Consider the following 24029-nt stretch of genomic DNA (forward strand, 5'->3'; position numbering starts at 1 on the left):
GTAGAGTTGTAGTATGTACAGAAACACAGAAGACATGGCAGGCTTGATCCTTTATTCAACTGTAATGAGCAGACAGAAAAAGGTCTATTTGTACTGTTACCATTCACTAGATGTTTCTGAGAACAAGGTTTTGACCTGAATATAAACCGACACCTTCCAATGTATCGTATATCTGTAATCTTTCCTGGAATTTGATAAAAATTGTAACCCTCTGAAAGTTCAAAGAGGCCCATTCTTATTTATTTTCTACTATCAGGAGCAACAAAGGTCACAGGATAACAATACATTTGATCTAAGGAGTTGTTTGTGTTTGCCTTTCTGTAATAATGGGAATTGCACCATTGCAGAACTGCATTACCTCAATGAACCTCTCAATCTATTTGTAATCTCCAGCACTATATAGTCCTCTCTTTGTTTTGAGGACCACAGTGTTAGCATCCTGTGATTTTTAGTTGTTCTACCTCACTTTGAATACATTTGCTGTGTAAGAGATCTACTGATAGTCCTTTCAGCCCTAATGGCAGCTGATGCCAGGACACATGCCATTTTCTAGTGACATTAACAATTCATCTCCTCTGTTGATCACCCAGTCACCCATGAGTGAAGAATGGACATGCTTAGAACTTGTGTCATGCAAATAAAACATCTCCTTGCACTATTCATTTGGAACAGTTGCTCGCCCCACTTTCATTTATTTTGTCGACCACAGGTTGCTGCATACTGTATTTCCTCTGTTTACCAAAAGTCACTTATTCTGCCTCTATGCTTGTACTACTTTTCACTCTGTACATACAGTACAACCTCATGCAACCTGTCCTCATGTCTTGCTCACAGGTCCAATAATCTCTGTTTTCTTCCACCCTTCAGTTTGGAAACATTATTAAATGACCAAAATGTCTTGTTACAGTGGCACATCCCTCCCATGTGTATTTCTGATGTCCCTTTTCTCTGGTAATCTGGTGACGCATTTGTTTACCATAAACCTCTTTTTGTGGCTCTCTGTGTAGCTAGAATAAACATACCGTAATCAGCATTATGGAATAACCACAGTACTCCCTTTTTGTGGCACAAATAGTCTGGGATGTATGTGTAACATTAATGTTTCTCTGTGCAATTAACCCACCAGTTGCTGCCATCTGGGTTCTTGTTTTAGAGAAATAATTATAGGAGTATACACCTATCAAACCTATCAATGTATGTGCATAGGAGTTATCAATTGTGTAATCGTAAGAATGTATAAAGTAAAAGCATCTAGTGACTTTCCTGGGGAAACTATAATGTGGGGGAGTTTTGCTGTTGTTTATACAGGTATGTGATACATTTAGTTTTGAATGTACACATATATAATATACCAGCCCGGTTTGTGAACCCACTATATATATACACACACATATATATATATATATATATAGATATATATATAGATATATAATTGAGAATGCTATTTTTCTCTTAAATCTGTGCATAGCTATATAGGAATATATTAATATTCACATGTAGCGAATACTGTTCTCCCCTCTCTCACCCTATTCTTTAATAAATTATGCTTTTACATACTTACATGCTTAACCTACTACATGTTTTTTCTTATTTATTCTTGAACCTGTGATTCTTCATCGCTTGACATTGCTTTGGAGAGTCTCTCCCTCTCATTACTGTTCCAGATCCTCCTCTGCTGGCTGCATCAGCTTCTATATCAATGGCCTGCTCTCACTAATGTGTCACTACTCACAAAACTTCTCCTTCACCCAATGTGTTCACCATCTACACCTGAGCTCTTCCCCTCATATACCTTCAAAACTCCAGTACACTCGCACAACTTAAGCTGGGTACAACATGCAATAATCAGGCTGAATAGTCAATTTCTGACCGCACAGCCATAGTATCTGATAGTATGTACACTGCACCTGTGGCCGATGGTAGGGCAAAAACCAGTGTCATTGGTTCCCGATATGAGGAGCGCTGCACAACATCTATCAGACATTAAAGTTAATTATCAGCTGAAAATGTAGTGTGCACAGACTATGGGTGTCATTCTGAGTTGATCGTAGCTGTGCTAAATTTAGCACGGCTACGATCAGGAACTCAGACATGCGGGGGGACGCCCAGCACAGGGCTAGTCCGCCGCGCATGTCAGTGCCGTCACCCCCCCCCCCAACCCCCAAGGCAGCAGTGTAAAAGCATCATCGCTCTTTTGCATCTCAGGAGTTACTCCCGGCCAGCGCAGCTCCTGCGGCTGGCCGGGATAACCTCTTCATTGCCCCGGGTCGCAGCGGCTGCGTGTGACATCACGCAGCCACCGCGGCCCGCCACCCCCCCCCCCCAACAGTCCGGCCACGCCTGAGTTGGCTGAACCGCGCCCCTGCTTAAGAGGCGATCGCTAGGCAACGACGGCTGGCATGCACCGGCACACTGCGGTGCCGGCACATGTGCAGTTCCGACCCGATCGCTGCGCTGCGATACACTGCAGCGAGCGATCGGGTCGGAATGACCCCCTATGGCTCTACAAGTCCAACCTATAGTTCATGTTAAAATGTCATCTTTGTTTGACACTTGTATTGAAATCAGCAATAACGGGCTTCTTCTTGGCTCACTAATTGAGTAGTGTGTACTCTCGAAATTGGATGTTCTCTGGATCCTTTTATGCACCGAAAATGATCTAATTCCTAGCATAGTTTGGCAAATCTTTCAGGTGTGTACCCAGCATCTTTCATCCTTCATTGTTGCTCTCTTCTATTCTCCTGTGTTCACTTCATCTTCATATCATCCAGAAACAAATTCAATTGTGTTTTAACCTATGGTAAAAAAAAAAAAAGTCATACCTATCTTATTAAAATGGCATATACAGTACATATATGAAAACAATCTATGCAGTCTCTTTCTTTTAAGATGTGCACTTTATTACATCATTTTTTATTTTTTTTTGCATATGATCATGCTAAAAGAATGCATACTTTTGCAGTACCTATATAAGTATGTATATTTGTGGACAAAAATCCTGTTTGCTGTCTGAACTCAGAGTTTGGTATTACCCTCACTAAGAAGTGAAATTGTGATAAAGAATTTTTTGCTTGCCTGCTTTTATGGTTTTTATTTTATTTATTTATTTATTTATTTATTTATTTATTTATTTTGATGCTGCTTTGAAACCAAAGATGACTAGATTCATTAATAAAATGACCTGCTCGGGATGTTTGGAGATGAAATAATAGTAAAGTCATCTGGTACACAACGTACGGGACCTGTAGTGTATATAATAATAATAAAGACGGTGCTCCTGAACACAGCCTTTCTGTATTCCGAGAATTCTCAGACGTTTCCATTGGGTGTTCCGGGCAATTTCTTGTGACCAAACTTTGGCTGTGTTAAAGCACTTCTTCTACCATGATGTGGACTGATAAAAGGGGTAATATCTACTAGCTGTAAGATTGTCAAGGGTAGAGAAATAGAAAAGAACGATAATATATTGTAGGTAGCTAATTGTTGCTTAGAACTCATTTGCAGTGTGGGTCAGATCACTTATCCATGCGGCTAGTAGAAAAAGATCCAGGTAATGTTTCCAAACAGTGGAAACATACAGGACACATATCCACATGCTATATCTTTCCACTGCGCTGGTGGTGTGTGTGTGCGTGTGCTTGAGTGTATGTTAGAGTGTGTAATAGGTATCCCATGATCCTTACTGGTTGAAATTCTCTGGTCAACGACATGTCTTTAACAAACATCATTACAAGGTCACATCTGCAAAAATTAATGAATGATATCACAAGATCATTCCAGTCTGCAAGTGATTCCTTAATCTAAGATCGCTAAAGAAAACTGAAGGAAACATCCAATTTTAGGTTAAAATCTCTGTGTTTAGGTCTTTGTGAGGAATGCATGCACCCATCCAGCTCGGTAGAGCCAAGTCTCCTCTTGTTCTGTATTTCTTCAGTGGCTTCTACTGAGCTGAATGGGTGATCATAATAAATTGTATAATACACCATGATTGTTTTTAAGCTTAGTTGCTATTTGTTAAATCTAGCATTGCTAAGCAATAAGATTATATTTTATAAATTGTGATGTGTGCTTGTGTCCAGGGGAAATGGGGAATGATTTTTGGATCAGATAGCGAATCATGGTCATTCAGTGACTGTTTGAAACTGTACTCATGTAAAAGTGTCAGTTATTATATATTATGTTTACATTATCCAGCAATGTCGCTATTGCAATCAGCTGTGTGTGGAGTGATTCCTTTCTGTGTATGCTCTCTTTTTGCATTTTAGTAACTCAGGTGGGTGTTTACCAAGGACACCATTTGTGTCCCGACCCAGGAGTTCCAGAACATGGGAAAAGAATAGGTACTGATTTCAGGTAAGCGGCCCATTTTCCTGCTTCCTAATTCCCTGTGTTTCCTTTCTGCAGCAGGTGGATTCTGCATAATGTTGATGTGGGCAAAACTTTTTATTTGGTTTTGGAAAGGGGTGACCTTTAGACAGGAGTGATACTAACCATCCCGCTGCAGAGTCGGAAACTGAAATTTTATTTGTCTCAACATTCATGTATAGTGTACTATATACAGAACTCTTCACAAAGAAAAATAACCGCCTACATTTTATGCCCCCAAAAAACCTCCTGAAATAATGACTCCATGGTCAGCTGACCTCAGCATTCACCTTCTAATGCTAAACAGTATCTCCCGTAATGCTTAGACACTCATAACAGTTAGAATGCTATATTTATCCATCCTTACTGTAGCTAGATTCCATTATACATTAACAGTAATTTCCAGCTGACGAAAACTTCCCATTTATATAATTCTGCTGTAATGCTGAGAATAACATTTGTAAAATGAACGCATCTCATCTGTCTGTTGTGACACCCTTAGTCTTTACATATCAGGCACACTATACATTATTAAAACAAGCGTATAATCCTTTTATACGTTTGCTGTTTTTTATTAAATCTACCAATCATTCTTTTTATTTACAAATAATGTTTTTTCAAATAGACATGTACTGCTGTAATTGAGTGTAAGATGGTAATAATGTTAGTTTCTGTATCTGTTATTTTCTTTGCTGTATAAATAATTATACTTTAGAGACATTTTGTTACTACATTACAAAGGTCAAATGGCAAGTATATCATTATTTCATAATAATTCGAGCTATATAAAAATAAATTGATTTCCGAAGCAATAAAAATTTAGTGCAACACATAATATTTTTATTCTGTAATTCATTTTCCCCATGTTCCTATGTGTTCATAAATCATTGCATTCTCCTGATATACCATGCTGATGTAACAGCATAAATATTGATTTTTTTTTATTTGTCTATATCAGTGTGAGAACAAGAAATATATTTTTTATTATTGGCTTGGGCACATATTTATCCTAATTAACCCATATGATGTAATATTGTTAACATTCATTTTTGTTATTAAATTGGAAGAAAACTGCAACATAACAGCTCTATAGATTTATCTGTGAAAAATAAACTTTCCATTCAATCTATTAATGTATTTAGTCCTATATACTGTGCTTCTGTACCCTGCTCTAAATGCTAACTGTATGACCTTTAACCTAAATTGAAAACTGCAGTGAAAATTAACGTATCCTGCTGACAGATGGGACTTGAGATACATTGCAATTCTTTTCTCAGTTCCTTGGTTACGGAATCATCTAGAAGATTTGTAATGACAGTGATAATACAATAAATCATGCAGCTGCTGGGAAATACTGGATATCAATACTGTACATTATGCTGTTTTTATAGAAAGAGAGCGAAAGGAGTCAATATTTATCAAACATCTCTTCGGCATAGAAAATTGGGTTCTGAAGTGTTATCAGGTGGAACACAAGATCAATATTTTGAGTTTATTGAGTCTATTGAGAGTAGATTCCCATCAGAGGTGGTAGAAGCTGATGGTGGTCAGAATTCTGAAAGCGAAAAACAATAATAATTGTCAATTTAGTACTCGTTTGGTGCAACATATAAACAAGTATGTTCTATCTGCCATGTTGTGTTAGCTCTGCTTCCACAAATCCATGAGGTATCATTGCATCATCAGCCATGTAATGGCAGATATTCATATAATGTTTGTGACTACTTCTGAAAAAGACTCACATTCTCGGCACGTTACAAATTTGCGGAATTATTGCTAAAGGCATTAAGAAAATTGGCCTTCAATTTTACTATTGTTTTGGATCATCCCTATCTATCATGATTCATGAGTATTATCAGAGGGCATGAAAATATGGCTCGTTGACTGGCATAATTTACATTCTGGAATGTCTATAATTGTATTTCCTGTTTTTTTGTTATGGGAGAGCAGGGGGCTCTCTCTGTGTCCAGTATGAATATTTAGTCCTTCATTTTACAGTTCTTATACACTTGTGTGTTATTCCTGGTAGGCTTGGCTCCAGCATTCAGTTCATGTGCAATGACGGTTATGATCTTCAAGGTTCCAAAAGTATCACCTGCATGAAAGTCAGCGATATGTTTGCTGCTTGGAGTGATCACCGACCTGTGTGCAGAGGTAACAGCAAAAATCTACTACAGATATAAATGCACCTATAATTGTAGTCATTAAAATCTTCATTCACTTTGTACTTTAACATTGGTATTTAAATTCTGTCTGAGATAAAAACCGTCTTGAGGCTGATTAGTCACTGAGTGACAGCAGATGTGCATAAAGTAGAAGCACCAATGGCTTTCCCAGTACAAGTTCTGTATTCTGACAGAGCAGAGTGCTGCTTACTTAGTTCTGTATTGGAAATAGTGTTATGTGGGTAATCATGTCACTTGTCTTAGGGGTAAAGAAACAGACCGGTGGAGAAGTTGCCCATGGCAACCAATCATTATCTCCCTTACATTTTACAGAATGTACTTGTAAAAGGCTTCCTTCAAAGCTGATTGGTTGCTATGGGCAAGCTCCAATGGTCTTTTTCTACACTGTTTTCACTGCTTCATGAATAGACCCCTTAATCAGTATACCCTCTAATACACCTCCTATGATGTCACTGTTTCACCTATTCGCACAGCAGGCACTCTATTCATGTGCTACCACCTAAAGAGGTAACTCTTTGCTATCTATTCAACATCAATTCCCCCAGAATACTGTATGTTCCAGCTCTCTGTTTGTATAGAAGTATAATGCATTTACTGGATATTTTCTAGAATTACCACATGGGAATGAAATATTTTCATTTCTAAATACTGTGCCATTTAATGTGCCATTGACCTGCAATGTCTTCAGCTCCCTTAATGATGTCTGTGATTTGCAGCTTCCTTATTCCAGGCAGCACATGAGACCTGTGCTAGCAATTTAAGCCCAGGAAGAATAAGCTGTAGATTTATATTAGTCTCTGTGTCATGTGAGGTCACTAATTAGTTGTGTCTGATAGCAAATAATGTGGATTTGCTGTAGGATGTCTTTCACTAACCACAAGTGCATTGTAAAGGTTGAGGCAACTAATGCTGGATTGCATTGATTCAACGTTCTAGATTGCTTATCTTCTTTTACTACTATGTGAGTGCATAATGTACACCCTATGTCAGTGATGGGGAACCTAGGTACTCCAGTTGTTGTTGAACTACACATACCAGCATGCCCTGCTACAGTTTTAGCATGGCCAAATAGCAAAACTGTAGCAGGGCATGCTGGGATGTATAGTGCAACAGCTGGAGTGCCAAGGTCCCCCATCACTGCCCTATGTGTTTCTGTTGGTGGTTCTTAAAACACCAGCTGTGACCAGCAGAGCATTGAATATATGACAGGTTGGTTCTGACACACTGACAAAGCACTACAGTGCCACAAACAATGGTGAAAGGAAGCAAGTGTTTACACTACCTGATCCTCACCATAATTTCTGGGCTGGTACTTAAGTTGTATGCTACTAATAATAATACTAAATTACTAAGTAATAGTAGGTTAAGCTGCTTTGAATGCAACATGTGTATCAAAAGAAACCTAGGATGCAAGTTACTTTTTCATTTTTGCTCTGGTCTTTGTAAACTCTTCATACAAGAAGTCTAATAGTAAAACACATTTGTACTACGAGTGTAGTGCCTTGTATCGCAGTGTTGTGTTTATAAATGGGAGTGAGGTGTGTAGTGTATATGGGCACCTGAGTCCAGGGGGGCCCACACCGCACACCCTGAACCCATTTCTTCAATACTCAACTCTCCAGAGTCCCACACCTGCTACTTCAGTGCTGCGCAAATTATCCCCAGGAAGCTATGATAGAAAAATCACTGGGAAAATGCCCACTGCGCCATTTTCCCGGAGTCCTGCGCATGTGCAGTAGACCGTCACAGTGCCAGAGTCTTCTAGCAAAGCACTGTCTGGCTGACAGTTAGGGGTCTATTCATGAAGCAGTGAAAACTGTGGAGAAGTGAGCCAGTGGAGAAGAGCCAATTAGCACTGAAGTAACATTTATAATTTGCATACTATAAAATTATACAGAGAAGCTGGTTGGTTGCCATGGACAACTTCTCCAGTGGGTCACTTCTCCACTCTTTTCACTGCTTCATGAATAAACCCCTTAGAGAGGAGGAGGCTTGGACGGCTGTTGGACACAGGCCCTTTACTCTCTTAGGGGTCTATTCATGAAGCAGTGAAAAGTGTGGAGAAGTCAGCCAGTGGAGAAGTTGCCCATGGCAACCAATCAGCATTGAAATAACATTTATAATTTGCATACTATACAATTGTACGGAGCGGCTGATCGGTTGCCCTGGGCAACTTCTCCACATGCTCACTTCTCCACTCTTTTCACTGCTTCATGAATAGACCCCTTATGCCCCTACTTGTATGGCTTTTACTAATATTTCAGTAGAAGTTTTTACACAGGAAAGAAATAATAACTTATGTGTCATTGTCAATACCTGCTATTGATGGGCAATGTCATTATGAAGCTTTCATATCAGCTCCTATCATGTGCATTAATATAGTATTTAGTGACAAAATTGATGTAAAGTTGTAGTTTTAAAATATAAAGCATATATCTCATACTAAAGAGACTTAAATTACATTTTATAGGTAAATACCCTTTTCATGCCATTTATCTTTTCCTCCAAACTGAATTTCTGGAGAGAATCCTATACTTAGCCAACCTCCAGTGTTTAGCATTACAGTCACATTACTTAAGGCAATGTGGAGCTGCAAAATCCTGCTGAAAAAGGCAGTGTAGAATTGTATTGACTTTGGAAGATAATTAATTTCTGACATATTGCACCAGCACCTTCCACTCCCTGTTGGGAAGCAGAGGAATACCCTTGTGGAACCTGCTGTAAGTGTCACAGAAGTGTAGCAATGCGTCTGTCAGTCCACCAGGTAGGGAGTGGTGATGAGAGAGCATTAACATTGCATTAAACATTAAAGCAAGACGTGTCTGACTGGGGCATGATGGATAACAGAGGTTTTGTAAGTCAAATGGCAAATGATTGTCACTGCTTTTTGTACAGTAATGAATTGCTCCCCTCCTCCTCTGCCCAAAACTGGTTTGTCACAAGGTCACCTAGAAACACATTAACCCTTTGTTTTCCTTCAGTAAAGGCTGTCAAGCCCGCCAAGTGATGTCCTGCAGAATGGTGTCATGGGGTCTCATTAATTAGCTTTCCTTCTTGTCAGTGAGATTCCTCAGCCAGCCATCGCATTTCACTGCAGCACTGTCCTAGCAACACTTGGTATTCACAGCCACACACCCACCCCAAACACACTCCGTGCACAGGGGAGGTGGAGACACACGCAGCAGTCTTCAGTGGGAAAACTAAGGGAGCCAGAGTCTGTCCAGATCAGCTGCTTCTATGAAATGTGCCCCCTCCCATCCATCTCTCTATAAGACAAGTGAACAGAGAAAAGAGAACAGCCTCGCTTAACCATTTTTGTGCCAGCTGTGTGTACTTGGCAAGGGATAAGATTAATTCTGCTTCTGACCTGATATTTTAACCATGTGCCTATACCCTAAGGCTGCCTGCGCACAGTGACAGTTGTCTGGATTGTGAGACAATGTGACACCCAGCTTTGGCATTCTGCTGAGAGTGCAGTATACAGTGATGTTCTCACAGATGCCTAGATTACATACAGTATACTGATTCCTCTGTATCACGATTACAACTGATTAGGCTTCAGCAATTGGCTGGTTGGGCCTCAGTATGGGTTTATGTGTATAAGTGCATGTACTGTATTCACATATAAAGATACCCATGGAAGATAAGGCACTTGCTCTATGTCATGTATTCATTTGATTACATCTAGTATAGAGAGTGATGTGGTAGTTAAGCATAAGTGAGTTATATTAGGAAATAAGCTACAAGAAATGCTGACTTGAATCCTTTCCAAGATTTATCCATGCGGTTTCTGGCAGAGCCGTGTCAGCTGCTCAAGTCTATAGCTGCTGCTGATGGCTGAGCACCTCTAGCTGCAAGAATCAGTGTCCTAATCAAGTCAACCTGCCTAATGTCACAGTGGTAGACAAACCCAGGTGCACAGTGCATCCACTCTATTAGATGCAGTCTCCTTTACATCACGATTGCAAGACTACCTTTAGCTGTAGGTGAAATGCCATTTAAATGCTACTGTGAATGGAGAGATTAACAGGGGAAAACTATAGGTATTATGCAAATACTGTACAGTTTCCCTTAAAAGCATTTTTCCATACACTAACACTGTAACCTGACTACTGCCAATTAATACAGACAAAACAATGTCAATAGTTAATTTTTCACGTGGTCTGATTGATTTTCGTGTTTTGTCCTACAGCAAGAATGTGTGACGCTCATCTTCGGGGGCCTTCCGGGATCATCACCTCCCCTAACTACCCAGTCCAGTATGATAGCAATGCACACTGTGTGTGGATAATCACAGCTATTAACCCATCCAAGGTAAGACAGCAGCTTAGTAGTATAAGTATAGGTCACTGTGTAACTGAAAGTGAAAATGAGTATAGCAGCAATAAATATATCTATTTACTTTTGAGGCATAATTGTCACAAGACAAATAAATATATATATACATATATATATATATATATATATATATATTTATATACATACATACATATATATATATATATATATATATATATAATGAAAAAAGGGAGGGGTGCACAAAGTGAGTAATAATCATCAGCTCACATAAATCAAAGAGTCAGAAAAGCAGCCCCACGATCCAGCTGCGCAGCCTCCGGATGGCATGCAATCCGAAACCGCCATGGCTGCAGTGTAACAGGTCTGGTATGTCATCACTGCTTTCTTATATTTTGTCACCAATATGCATGTTTTATGTCTGAGGTATGGGATACGTCCCCTAAACGTCACGGAATAAACACACCCTGAGGGGTTCTTTTTCTACATCGTGACCAGTCTCTAAATGCCGCCTATGATATGGATCCTATAGTATTGTGGGCAAGCACCCACTAGGGGGGCACCGGAGCAAGTAACCTTATGCAGACTGGAGTGTCGGGGCTATATATATATATATATATATATATATATGTATATACATACATATATATATATATATATATATATATATATATATATATATAACATTGTATTTCTCCAAATGCACACACATACTCTTTAGGGAGAATCCAATTGCCTGTGATATATACAGTACATGGGTGCGAGTAACTGCGGCTGTATGTTGCACTTACGGTACAGCTGAGTCACAGATTTTTGTTCACATCCTCATAAGGGTGGTCTTCTGTATACCGGCGGTCGGGCTCCCGGCGCTCAGTATACCGGCGCCGGGAGCCCGACAGCCGGCATACCGACACTTATTTTCCCTCGTGGGGGTCCACGACCCCCATAGAGGGAGAATAAAATAGTGTGGCGCGCGTAGCGCGCCACCGTGCCCGTAGCGTGGCGAGCGCAGCGAGCCCGCAAGGGGCTCATTTGCCCTCGCCACACTGTCGGTAAGCCGGCGGTCGGGCTCCCGGCGCCGGTATGCTGGTCGCCGGGAGCCCGACCGCCGGCCAGCCGTAGTGAACCCCCTCATAAGTCTGCAAACAAAAATGTGCAAGTCTGGCACTAGCGGGAGCCGTGAGGGGTGCAAGTTTGGGTGCCGTTGTCAGCATTTACATACCGCTGCAATGGCAACTCACACTCTTCGCGGGGAATAGAATTTCCCCCAATATTGTCCCATTACTAGGTTGGGCTAGATGTATTAGCAGTTTTTTGGTGATATTATGTAATGGGAATAAGTAGACATCATTTCAAAGGTTTGATGTAGATTATTAACAGAACACATATATAATGCAGGGATTAGCAAGAGGCATAATTAGGTATAAATCATATATCTAAAAATTAATCATATATCTAAAAATTGGAAACACAAAATAAAGCATACTGTATGCACCTGTAGAAGAAATTCTAAAAATGTAGGCAAGCTTGTTGTATATGATAGAAAATACAAAACTATATTCAATATATTGAAATATAAATAAATGTTAGTGTATAATGATAAAATAAACTAATACCAAATAATATATGTATTATTGCCATTAGTCTAGTTTCCTTCTTACAGTGTGTGTTCTTTTATTCTAAATATATAAATAGCGACTGATCCGCTGTTCTTCAGTATTAAGGAGGCTGTATAAACAGCAAGTTTCCCTAATGTTATAATAACACGAATGTTGTAGATAAAAGCAGTTCTCCAGGAGTCAAGAGATCAACAATAAGATATTCCATAATGTCTGTAGGTGTTTCTTCTAAAAGTCTTATTCAGGGTAAGCCTGTTTAAGTTAGTATGTTTAGGGCAGACTAGATGGGCCAAGTGGTTCTTATCTGCTGTCAAATGCTGTGATTCTATGTTGCAGTATAAGTTAAGAGTATTATACTAAAGATCAGTAAACATGACGTTGGGAATTATATTGTTCCAAGATCAGTTGAGAATGTACCATGCATGATGGCCTAAGACACATCAACTATTCATGGGAAATTGTTTTAAAATATATGTGCAGTATGGTGCTCATAATACTTAACTGAACTGACTGTAGAATGTTATCAAATGAATATTGATCCAACAAGGGTCATAAGGGTGTTTACTGAGCTATATAATATTTATGAATGATGCATGGAATACCAATCACCGCTTACATGTGTTTCTCAGAGACATTTTACTTTAAGGAGCAATGTATCTTGTGTTTAAAATTAAACATTACATTGCTATATTACTAAGTATTACTTATATGAACAATGGCCCTCATTCCGAGTTGATCGGTCGCAAGGCGAATTTAGCAGAGTTACACACGCTAAGCCGCCGCCTACTGGGAGTGAATCTTAGCTTCTTAAAATTGCGAGCGATGTATTCGCAATATTGCGATTACTAACTACTTAGCAGTTTCAGAGTAGCTCCAGACTTACTCTGCCTGTGCGATCATTTCAGTGCTTGTCGTTCCTGGCTGACGTCACAAACACACCCAGCGTTCGCCCAGGCACTCCCACCGTTTCTCCGGCCACTCCTGCGTTTTTTCCGGAAACGGTAGCGTTTTCAGCCACACGCCCCTGAAACGCCGTGTTTCCGCCCAGTAACACCCATTTCCTGTCAATCACATTACGATCGCCGGAGCGAAGAAAAAGCCGTGAGTAAAAATACTTTCTTCATAGTAAAGTTACTTGGCGCAGTCGCAGTGCGAACATTGCGCATGCGTACTAAGCGGATTTTCACTGCGATGCGATGAAAAATACCGAGCGAACAACTCGGAATGAGGGCCAATATCTTTGTAGTTATTAAAGAGTTTGGTACCTTGTTCAAAGAAAACAAAACAAAACAACGGTGGAATGTTGAGTTAACAATAAACATTGTATTTTATCATAAAAGTTTATGGGGTAGATGTACTAAGCCTTAAAAAGTGATAATGTGGAGAGAGATAAAGTACATGCCATTGAGCTCCTAACTGCTGTGTTACAGGATGTGTTGGTTGGCAGTTTTCAGTTAATGGGGGAGATTCAAATGTTTGAAAAGTCAGTTGGGTGTCTGTTTTTTTCCTATCTAATAGACATAAAAAAACAGACGCCCAACCGACTTTTCACACATTTGAATCTTCCCCCATCACTCTATACTTTATCACTTTCCAAGTTTAAGGGTCTATTTATAAAGCAGTGAAAAGAGTGGAGAAGTGAGCCAGTTACAAGTTTCCCATGGCAATCAATCAGCATTGACATAACATTCAGGGGTGTATCTAGGGGTCTGAGCGCCCCTGGCAAAGTAAGGGACAGGCACCCCCCACCACCACCACCATATATTTGTAATAATTACACTCTGTAATATAATACAGTACAGGCTACTGAATTTAAAACAGACTTATTGTAGGCCCGCAGACAGATATATTAGTCATTCAGTATAACAGAAAGCTCACACAGACCCCTGCCACCACACACACAGCTCTCCCCTCTGACGTAGATCCCCCAAACAGCTCTCTCCCCTCACAGAGCTCTCCCCTTCTCACATAGACCCACTCACACACACACACACAGCTCCACTTCTCCCCACTCTCTGAGATCCCCCCAGCTTTCCCCCCTCACTCAGACCTGCATACTCATATAGCTCTTCCCTTCTCACAAAGAGGCCTATTTATTAGAATCATTTTTACTAAACAAATGTGAAAATGGGAGTTTTCACACCCTTTTCACATTATTTTAGTATCACCTAAATGTAAAACTGCGCCAAACCCTTAATTTACTTTTTTTTTAGTAACCCAGATCGCATTCCCCATACTTATATTGGGAAATGCAATCTGGCCAAATTTACAAAAAAAAAAATTGTGAAAAAACCCCACAATGAGCCCTGTGATAGGTCTCAACTGCGATAGCCTCCTGCACTTATTTCTCTGCCCCCCCCCCCCCGGAAGAGAACACTGTGCAGGGACCGAGAACCGGGGCAGCGTGATCAGCTCTGTGTGTCTACATAGACAACAGGCTGATCACTCAAGTGCAGGCTGCCTCATGTCCCGAGCTTCTGCTCACCGCTTCCCAGCTAATGCTCCCCACTGCGGGCTCCTGTCAATCACCCCTCCCGCCACTTCTGCCCTGCCTCCCGCTGCTGCTCTAGCCCCCCTGCACCCAGTTTTTTAAAAGAGTAAATAAAACAAAGATTACAATCACCGGATGGGGCTGAGTGGTGGTCTCCTCTCCAGCCTGTGCATCATCTGATGTGTGTGTGGTCAGCTGGGATGCAGTAAATTGCCAGCCGGCCATTTCACTGCATTTCGGCTTACTGCATACAGCTGATTGGCTGGCCAGAGAGGAGACAACCGCTCACCCCCCTCTTGTGATAGTTAGCTTTGTTTTATTTATTTCTTACACATACGGGTGCGGGGGAGGTAGGACAGCAATGGGGCTTAAGGCAGTACCAGCAGGGACAGGAGAGGCGGTAGCGGGGACAGGAGCAAGGTGCCAGCGTCCAGAGTTTTACCGGTACGCTGGGGCCGCAGGGCTGGCTTCCTTGGCGTTGTGCGGGCAGCAGCGGAGGTGGGCTGCTGCGCCGGATCCGTGGGCAGCAGTAGCGGAGGTGAGGGGGTCCGCTCGTGGCGGCAGGACGCCGCTACAGCGGGTCGCTCTTGCTGAACCGTTGCTTGGAGAACAGGGGCAGTGAGCAATGTGGCTTTGCAAAAAGGTCTGCATTACTGGGCGCCGCCATGTTGGAGACCAAGTTTTAAGCATAGTTCCTGTTTCCTGTTTCTTCCAGCCAATCCAGGGGAAGCTCTCCCTATAAAAGGGGGCTGGTTTAGGACAGGGATGCCAGTGCTTCAAGTTACAACCCTGTTGTAGGTGCTTTAGCCTGTGCTCCCAGGATTCCTGCTGTATCTTGGTTCCTCCTGATCCTGCTTGGTCGGTTCTCTGTTGCTGCTGCAGCCCTGCCGTTTCTTGCCTGCTACGGCCTGTGGAAGCAATCCTGGAAAACCCGGTCCAGTAAGACTCTTTGGGCACAGTCGGCCCCGGGTCTTCTGCCTCGTCTTTCAAGCCACACTCCACAGATCTCCTTCACCAGCCACGCCTTTGTACCACTGACCACAGCCTGCAGATTATTATCTTCAAGCCTCGTTTTCCAAACCACAGTCCTTGTCTCCAGCCACGTTTTCAACTACCATCCACAGTTCCACAGTTCATCATCAACAGTCTCGTCTTTCAAATCACAGTCCGCAGTTCTTCACCTCCAGCCACGTCTTTAACCATTGTGCTTCAGCCTCAGTTCCCTACCTCAGCCCTGTACATAATAAATACTTTCCATTGACTCTCAAACCCCGCCTACGTTCTTCATTGCTCCGTGTCCCATGCGAAGGAACTATATCCAGCCCCCTCATCTAGTTCATTCACAGCCTGCTACCTCCTCGGGCAAATCTCAGCTGCCAGATCCTCAAACCCTGCCAGACGTGACAGTAAGCACTGGCCCAATGGATTCGACGGGTGATCAGGCCTCAGGAGGGGATTCAACTGCAGATATCTGGTCTCGCTTAAGTAAGCAGGAGGCCACACAATCTCAAATCGTGCAGTTCATGCAGAGTATGTCCGAACGTCTCGATTCTCTCTGTGTTGCCATGACGGCACCTCAAGTATCTACAGCTGCTCCCACATTGGCACCTCCGGTCCTGCTTCCTCCTGTACCAGTACCACTTCCACGTTTGCATTTGCCACCTCCCAGTAAATTTGATGGGAATCCAAAACAATGCCGCGGGTTTCTTAACCAGTGCGAAATCCAGTTCGAACTACAGTCGGCCAACTTCCCATCAGCACGAACCAAAGTAGCCTATATAATTTCTTTACTTACCGGGCAAGCGTTGGAATGGGCTTCCCCTTTGTGGGAGAGGATGGATCCCATCTTATCTAACTATCCAGAATTCATGGCCACCTTTCGAAGAGTCTTCGACGAACCGGGCAGGACTTCTGCCGCCTCATTGGAGATCCTGCGCCTGCGTCAGGGCACGCGTATGGTCAGTCAGTACGTGATCCAGTTTCGCACCCTTTCCTCAGAACTGAACTGGAACGAGGAGGCTCTCATTGCAGCTTTCTGGAGCAGTCTCTCCAAAAAGATCAAAGATGACCTCGCAACTCAGGATGTACCTGATAAGTTGGATAAACTAATTTCTTTATGCAATAAGTTAGATCTGAGGTACAGAGAACGCTGTATGGAGAGGTTTCAGTCAGATAGCCCTAAGCCTAGAGTTGTTCTTCCACCAACACCATCATCACCAACTGTGGAAGAACCCATGCAGATTAATCGCTCCCACCTCTCCAATGAAGAACGTCAGAGACGGCGACAAGGGAACCTCTGCCTGTATTGTGGTGCATCTGATCACTTTGTTAAAACTTGCAGTCTACGTCCGGGAAACGCCCGCTCCTAGTTTGTGCTGGAGAGGTCAAGCTAGGAGACTTCTCAGAATTACATACCAAGAAAGAGTCTGTCCTGTTAACCCAATTGGAGCTCCCTTCTTCTTCTCTTCTCATCCCTGCACTACTCGACTCCGGAGCCGCCGAAAGCTTCATTACGTCAGCTCTGGTCAAACGATCTGGAATACAAATGGTTCCTTTGGATCGTACCATTTCTGTTACCGCAGTGGATGGAAGTTATATCCCAGAGGGTATTATATCCTTTCGTACTATTCCTCTCAAGCTGAAGGTCGGAGTTCACCATTCAGAAAAAATCTCTTTCCTTGTAATTCCTAAAGCCTCTCATGAACTAATCCTAGGGTTTCCATGGTTAATCAGACACAATCCCCACATAGATTGGCAAACTATGAATGTTCTCTCTTGGGGACAAGACTGCTTTCAGAACTGTTTACCTTCAGTTAGACCTTTCTGTTCTTCCAACCCTTCCAGCCTTCCTGTGGAGTACCGATCTTTTCAAGATGTTTTCAGTAAGCATGGGGCGGACACCTTGCCCCCGCATCGTACTTGGGATTGTCCCATTGAGCTAGTACCCGGTAAGACTCCTCCCCGAGGTCGAATTTACCCTCTCTCACTTCCCGAGACACAGGCCATGTCGGAGTATATACGGGAGAACTTGGAGAAAGGGTTCATCAGGTCTTCTACATCTCCAGCCGGAGCAGGGTTTTTCTTCGTCAAAAAGAAGGATGGGGGGTTGCGGCCCTGTATTGACTATAGAGGTCTCAATGACATAACAATTAAGAACAGATATCCGTTACCTCTGATTCCAGAACTGTTCGACCGTGTTAAAGGAGCTACTGTATTTACTAAGTTGGACTTACGGGGGGCCTACAATCTTATACATATTCGCCCAGGGGACGAATGGAAGACGGCATTTAATACCCGCGACGGCCATTACGAATACCTGGTAATGCCTTTTGGCCTATGCAACGCCCCAGCCGTCTTTCAAGAGTTCGTTAACGAAATCTTCAGAGATCTCCTCTATGACTGCTTGGTAGTGTATCTGCAGTGCCGTAACTAGACATTTTAGTGCTGTGTGCAAGATAGGGCATCGGCACCCCCCCCCCTCTATGTAAAAAAAGGGGCAGTGCGCGCCGTAGGCGTGCGCAAAAAATATAGGGGCGTGGCTTCATGGGGAAGGGGTGTGGGAAACGTCCGGGAAACGCCCGCTCCTAGTTTGTGCTGGAGAGGTCAAGCTAGGAGACTTCTCAGAATTACATACCAAGAAAGAGTCTGTCCTGTTAACCCAATTGGAGCTCCCTTCTTCTTCTCTTCTCATCCCTGCACTACTCGACTCCGGAGCCGCCGAAAGCTTCATTACGTCAGCTCTGGTCAAACGATCTGGAATACAAATGGTTCCTTTGGATCGTACCATTTCTGTTACCGCAGTGGATGGAAGTTATATCCCAGAGGGTATTATATCCTTTCGTACTATTCCTCTCAAGCTGAAGGTCGGAGTTCACCATTCAGAAAAAATCTCTTTCCTTGTAATTCCTAAAGCCTCTCATGAACTAATCCTAGGGTTTCCATGGTTAATCAGACACAATCCCCACATAGATTGGCAAACTATGAATGTTCTCTCTTGGGGACAAGACTGCTTTCAGAACTGTTTACCTTCAGTTAGACCTTTCTGTTCTTCCAACCCTTCCAGCCTTCCTGTGGAGTACCGATCTTTTCAAGATGTTTTCAGTAAGCATGGGGCGGACACCTTGCCCCCGCATCGTACTTGGGATTGTCCCATTGAGCTAGTACCCGGTAAGACTCCTCCCCGAGGTCGAATTTACCCTCTCTCACTTCCCGAGACACAGGCCATGTCGGAGTATATACGGGAGAACTTGGAGAAAGGGTTCATCAGGTCTTCTACATCTCCAGCCGGAGCAGGGTTTTTCTTCGTCAAAAAGAAGGATGGGGGGTTGCGGCCCTGTATTGACTATAGAGGTCTCAATGACATAACAATTAAGAACAGATATCCGTTACCTCTGATTCCAGAACTGTTCGACCGTGTTAAAGGAGCTACTGTATTTACTAAGTTGGACTTACGGGGGGCCTACAATCTTATACATATTCGCCCAGGGGACGAATGGAAGACGGCATTTAATACCCGCGACGGCCATTACGAATACCTGGTAATGCCTTTTGGCCTATGCAACGCCCCAGCCGTCTTTCAAGAGTTCGTTAACGAAATCTTCAGAGATCTCCTCTATGACTGCTTGGTAGTGTATCTGCAGTGCCGTAACTAGACATTTTAGTGCTGTGTGCAAGATAGGGCATCGGCACCCCCCCCCTCTATGTAAAAAAAGGGGCAGTGCGCGCCGTAGGCGTGCGCAAAAAATATAGGGGCGTGGCTTCATGGGGAAGGGGTGTGGCAACAAAATAATACCAATTCACATTACATATTATAGTAGTCTCCATTATTCAAATTACGCCGCACAGTATCGCCACTACACCAGGCACAGCCCCTCTTACACATTACGGCAGACAGCGTCCCCCTTTTTACACATTAAGGCAGACAGCGTCCCCTTTTTACACATTAAGGCAGACAACGTCCCTCTTTTTTACACATTACAGCAGACTGCGTCCCCTTTTTACACATTACAGCAGACATCGTCCCCTTTTTACACATTAAGGCAGACAACGTCCCCCTTTTTACACATTACAGCAGACATCGTCCCCTTTTTACACATTACAGCAGACATTGTCCCCTTTTTACACATTAAGGCAGACAGCATCCCCTTTTTACACATTACGGCAGACAGAGCCCCCTTTTTACACATTACGGCAGACAGCGTCCCTTTTTACACATTATGGCAGACATCGTCCCCTTTTTACACATTACGGCAGACAGCGTCTGTCATCCTCCCAGTCCCTATACACACCACTGGCGTCTCTATAATGGGTGCAGTGTGTGCGGTGCACACGGGCCCCTAAGTCTAGAGGGGGCCCCCACCGCACACGCTGCACCCATTTTCGGAATACTCACCCCTCCGTAGTCCCGCGGCGACGTCCACAACGGTGTTAAAACTCCATGAAAATGGCCCAGCGGCCATTTTCACGGAGTTATGCGCATGCGCAGTAGAGAAATCTCAGGGAAAATAGCCGCCGCGCCATTTTCCCAGGGATCTGCGCATGCTCAGTAGAGTCTGAGCGCTCTAGTGCTCAGACTCTTCCCGCTGCCGGCAGAGAGGAGGGGGCCCGAACGGAGGAGGCTGCACCCGGGCCTCCTCCTCTCTTAAAACGCCCCTGATACACATGCACACACTCTGTCCCCTGTAGTCACCACACACACTTTACCTCCATGGTGAATGACTGCAGGAGAAACTAGTCAGAAGGTGAGAGAGCACTGAGCAGGTAGGGCTGCACACAATTTGCCAAGGCCAAGTTGGGGGCGTGGCCTAATCGCGGACCCCCCGTGGCCACGCCCCCTTTAAAAAATCCCCGGACCATAGAGCACGCACCTCCAGCTGCTGACCTGGCCGGGAGAGCAGGAGATCTGGGAATGCAGGCAAGGCCAGCAGCACATCAGTTCACCTGCCCCTCTCAAGCTGAGCCGGCGTGGGGGCGTGACCAACAAGTATTGCTGGGCAGGGTCTCCGCCTTGCTTTCTCGGGGTCTGCAGGCTTCAAAATCCCCCTCCCTTCTCCTCCTCCCCTCGCTCCGGTGACCGCGCACATCACAGGGCACAGGCGGCTTGTAATGAATCAGTCTGACTCATTACAATGCTGCACACTTTGTGCCCCTTGAACGGGTATGCGGGCAGTGGGAGCGCAGGGGGAATATGCGCTCTAACTAGGTGTGCGCTGTGGGCAACGCCCCTTCTGCGCACACCTAGTTACGGCACTGTGTATCTGGATGACATCCTCATTTTTTCTAGGGATCTGAAGACCCACCGGGAACAAGTCAAAGAAGTGTTAACGATACGATAGAATCAGTTATTCTGTAAGTTAGAGAAGTGCACCTTAGAAGTACCCATGATTCCATTCCTCGGTTACATTCTTTCAGGGCAGAGGTTTCAGATGGACCCCGCTAAAGTCCAGGTGATTCAGGATTGGGCACTTCCAGCTACCCTTAAAGGAATTCAACGTTTCCTGGGGTTTGCTAACTTCTACCGAAGATTCATTCAAAATTATTCTTCTGTCAAAGCTCCTATAACCGCATTAACTAGGAAGGGAGCTGATCCTGCCAAGTGGTCTCCGGAGGCTTTGGAAGCTTTTTCATCTTTAAAGGAGGCCTTCACGACTGCTCCAGTTCTTCGACAACCCGATCTCAGCCGTCCGTTCTTGGTGGAGGTTGATGCCTCTACTGTAGGAGTAGGAGCAGTATTATCCCAGCATTTCGAGGACAAGAAGGTCCATCCTTGTGCATTCTTCTCGCGAAGATTCTCCCCCGCTGAACAGAATTACGCTATTGGGGAACAGGAATTACTGGCAATTAAGTTGGCCTTTGAGGAGTGGAGGTATTTGTTGGAGGGAGCTCAGCATCCAATTTCAGTGACCACTGATCACAAGAACCTCCTGTATCTACAGTCAGCCCGATGTCTGAACCCACGCCAAGCAAGATGGGCACTCTTCTTTACCCGTTTTAATTTTAAACTCAGTTACAGACCAGGTTCCCTCAACAAAAAGGCAGATGCATTATCTCGCTCCCTAAGTTCAGAAGAACCCTCTGACCGTTCAAAAGAGCAATTTATCCTGGAATCCACCTCTTTTTCTGCAACTAATACCTCTCCACTTCCTCCTCCAGGGAAGATCTTCGTTGCACCAAATCTTCACAAAAAACTTCTTACATGGGCTCACTCCTCCTCCTTCATGGGCCATGCGGGCGGTCATAAGACACTTAAATTCATTCAACGCTCCTACTGGTGGCCTCATCTCAGGACTGACGTTCAGGAATTCGTAGCTGCCTGTCCAAAATGTGCCCAGCATAAAAGTCCCAAAGGTCCACCAGCCGGGTTACTCCATCCTTTGCCGGTACCACTAAGACCATGGACGCATATTTCTATGGACTTTATTACAGATTTACCTATGTCTGGTGGGCAGAACACCGTATGGGTCATAGTTGACCGATTCTCTAAAATGGCACACTTTGTTCCTCTGGCTAATCTTCCATCTGCTTCCCAGTTGGCAAAATTGTTTATAGCAGAGATCTTTCGACTCCATGGTCTACCCCAGGAGATCGTGTCTGATAGAGGTCCTCAATTTGTGGCCAGGTTTTGGAGATCCCTATGTTCTGCTCTTGGCGTGAAATTAAACTTCTCCTCAGGATATCATCCTCAAACGGATGGTCAAACAGAGAGAGTGAACCAGGATCTGGAGACTTTTCTGCGTTTATTCATGTCCTCCTCACAGGACGACTGGCTGGACTTCCTCCCATTCACAGAATTTGCCCATAACAATTTTTATCACTCTGCCACAAAATCTTCTCCATTCTTCATTAATTATAGTTACCATCCAAGAGTTCCTGACTTCCAACTTCTGCCTACGCTCGAGGTTCCGGCCGCAGAGTCAACACTTCGTCAATTTACTGAAGCCTGGAAACAAGTTCACAAGACTTTGCTCAAGACATCCAAGAGATATAAGACCTATGCAGATCTGAAACGAAAAGCTGTACCAAGCCTTAAGGTAGGAGATCGGGTTTGGGTTTCCACACGTAACCTACGATTAAAGGTTCCTACAAAAAAGTTTGCTCCCAGATTTATTGGGCCTTACCCAATCGAAAGAGTGTTGAATCCTGTGGCTTATAAAGTGAAATTACCTCCGCAGTTAAGAATTCCTAATGCATTTCATATTTCTCTCTTAAAACCACTGGTACTTAATCGGTTCAGAGCCGCTCTGCCTAAATCACCCAAGATCCAATCAGCACATGGAGATGAATTTGAGATTCACAAGATCCTCGATTCTCGCAGACGTTATGGTCGCATCCAGTAAATTGTTGATTGGAAAGGGTATGGGCCAGAGGAGAGATCTTGGGTAGATGCAGAGGATGTCCATGCTCCAAGACTTCTTCGGACATTTCATGCCAAGTTTCCAACTAAACCACATAGGTGTCCAGAGTCCACCCGCAAAAGGGGGGGTACTGTCAGCGTCCGGAGTCTTACCGGTACGCTGGGGCCGCGGGGCTGGCTTCCTTGGCGTTGTGCGGGCAGTGGCGGAGGTGGGCTGCTGCGCCGGATCCGTGGGCAGCAGTAGCGGAGGTGAGGGGGTCCGCTCGTGGCGGCGGGACGCCGTTACAGCGGGTTGCTCTTGCTGAACCGTTGCTTGGAGAACAGGGGCAGTGAGCAATCTGGCTTTGCAAAAAGGTCTGCATTACTGGGCGCCGCCATGTTGGAGACCAAGTTTTAAGCATAGTTCCTGTTTCCTGTTTCTTCCAGCCAATCCAGGGGAAGCTCTCCCTATAAAAGGGGGCTGGTTTAGGACAGGGATGCCAGTGCTTCAAGTTACAACCCTGTTGTAGGTGCTTTAGCCTGTGCTCCCAGGATTCCTGCTGTATCTTGGTTCCTCCTGATCCTGCTTGGTCGGTTCTCTGTTGCTGCTGCAGCCCTGCCGTTTCTTGCCTGCTACGGCCTGTGGAAGCGCTCCTGGAAAACCCGGTCCAGTAAGACTCTTTGGGCACAGTCGGCCCCGGGTCTTCTGCCTCGTCTTTCAAGCCACACTCCACAGATCT

General features: G+C 43.9%; 1 protein-coding gene across 3 annotated transcripts in view; it reads left to right on the top strand.

The window, feature by feature from the left end:
- The window catches only part of LOC135033722 (CUB and sushi domain-containing protein 2-like), a 1450369-nt gene that overhangs the window by 1002653 nt on the left and 423687 nt on the right, over positions 1-24029 (top strand). For 2 of the 3 annotated variants that reach the window (XM_063954204.1, XM_063954205.1), the window contains exons 8-10: positions 4266-4353; positions 6395-6519; positions 10744-10865. The exons of the other annotated variant lie outside the window; for it this stretch is intronic. In XM_063954204.1, coding sequence (XP_063810274.1) covers positions 4266-4353; positions 6395-6519; positions 10744-10865 — 335 coding nt within the window. The remainder of the gene's footprint in view (positions 1-4265; positions 4354-6394; positions 6520-10743; positions 10866-24029) is intronic. 3 annotated transcript variants of the gene reach the window in all.

The sequence above is a fragment of the Pseudophryne corroboree genome, chromosome 2, assembly GCF_028390025.1.
Source record: "Pseudophryne corroboree isolate aPseCor3 chromosome 2, aPseCor3.hap2, whole genome shotgun sequence".
NCBI classification, from domain to species: Eukaryota; Metazoa; Chordata; class Amphibia; order Anura; family Myobatrachidae; genus Pseudophryne; species Pseudophryne corroboree.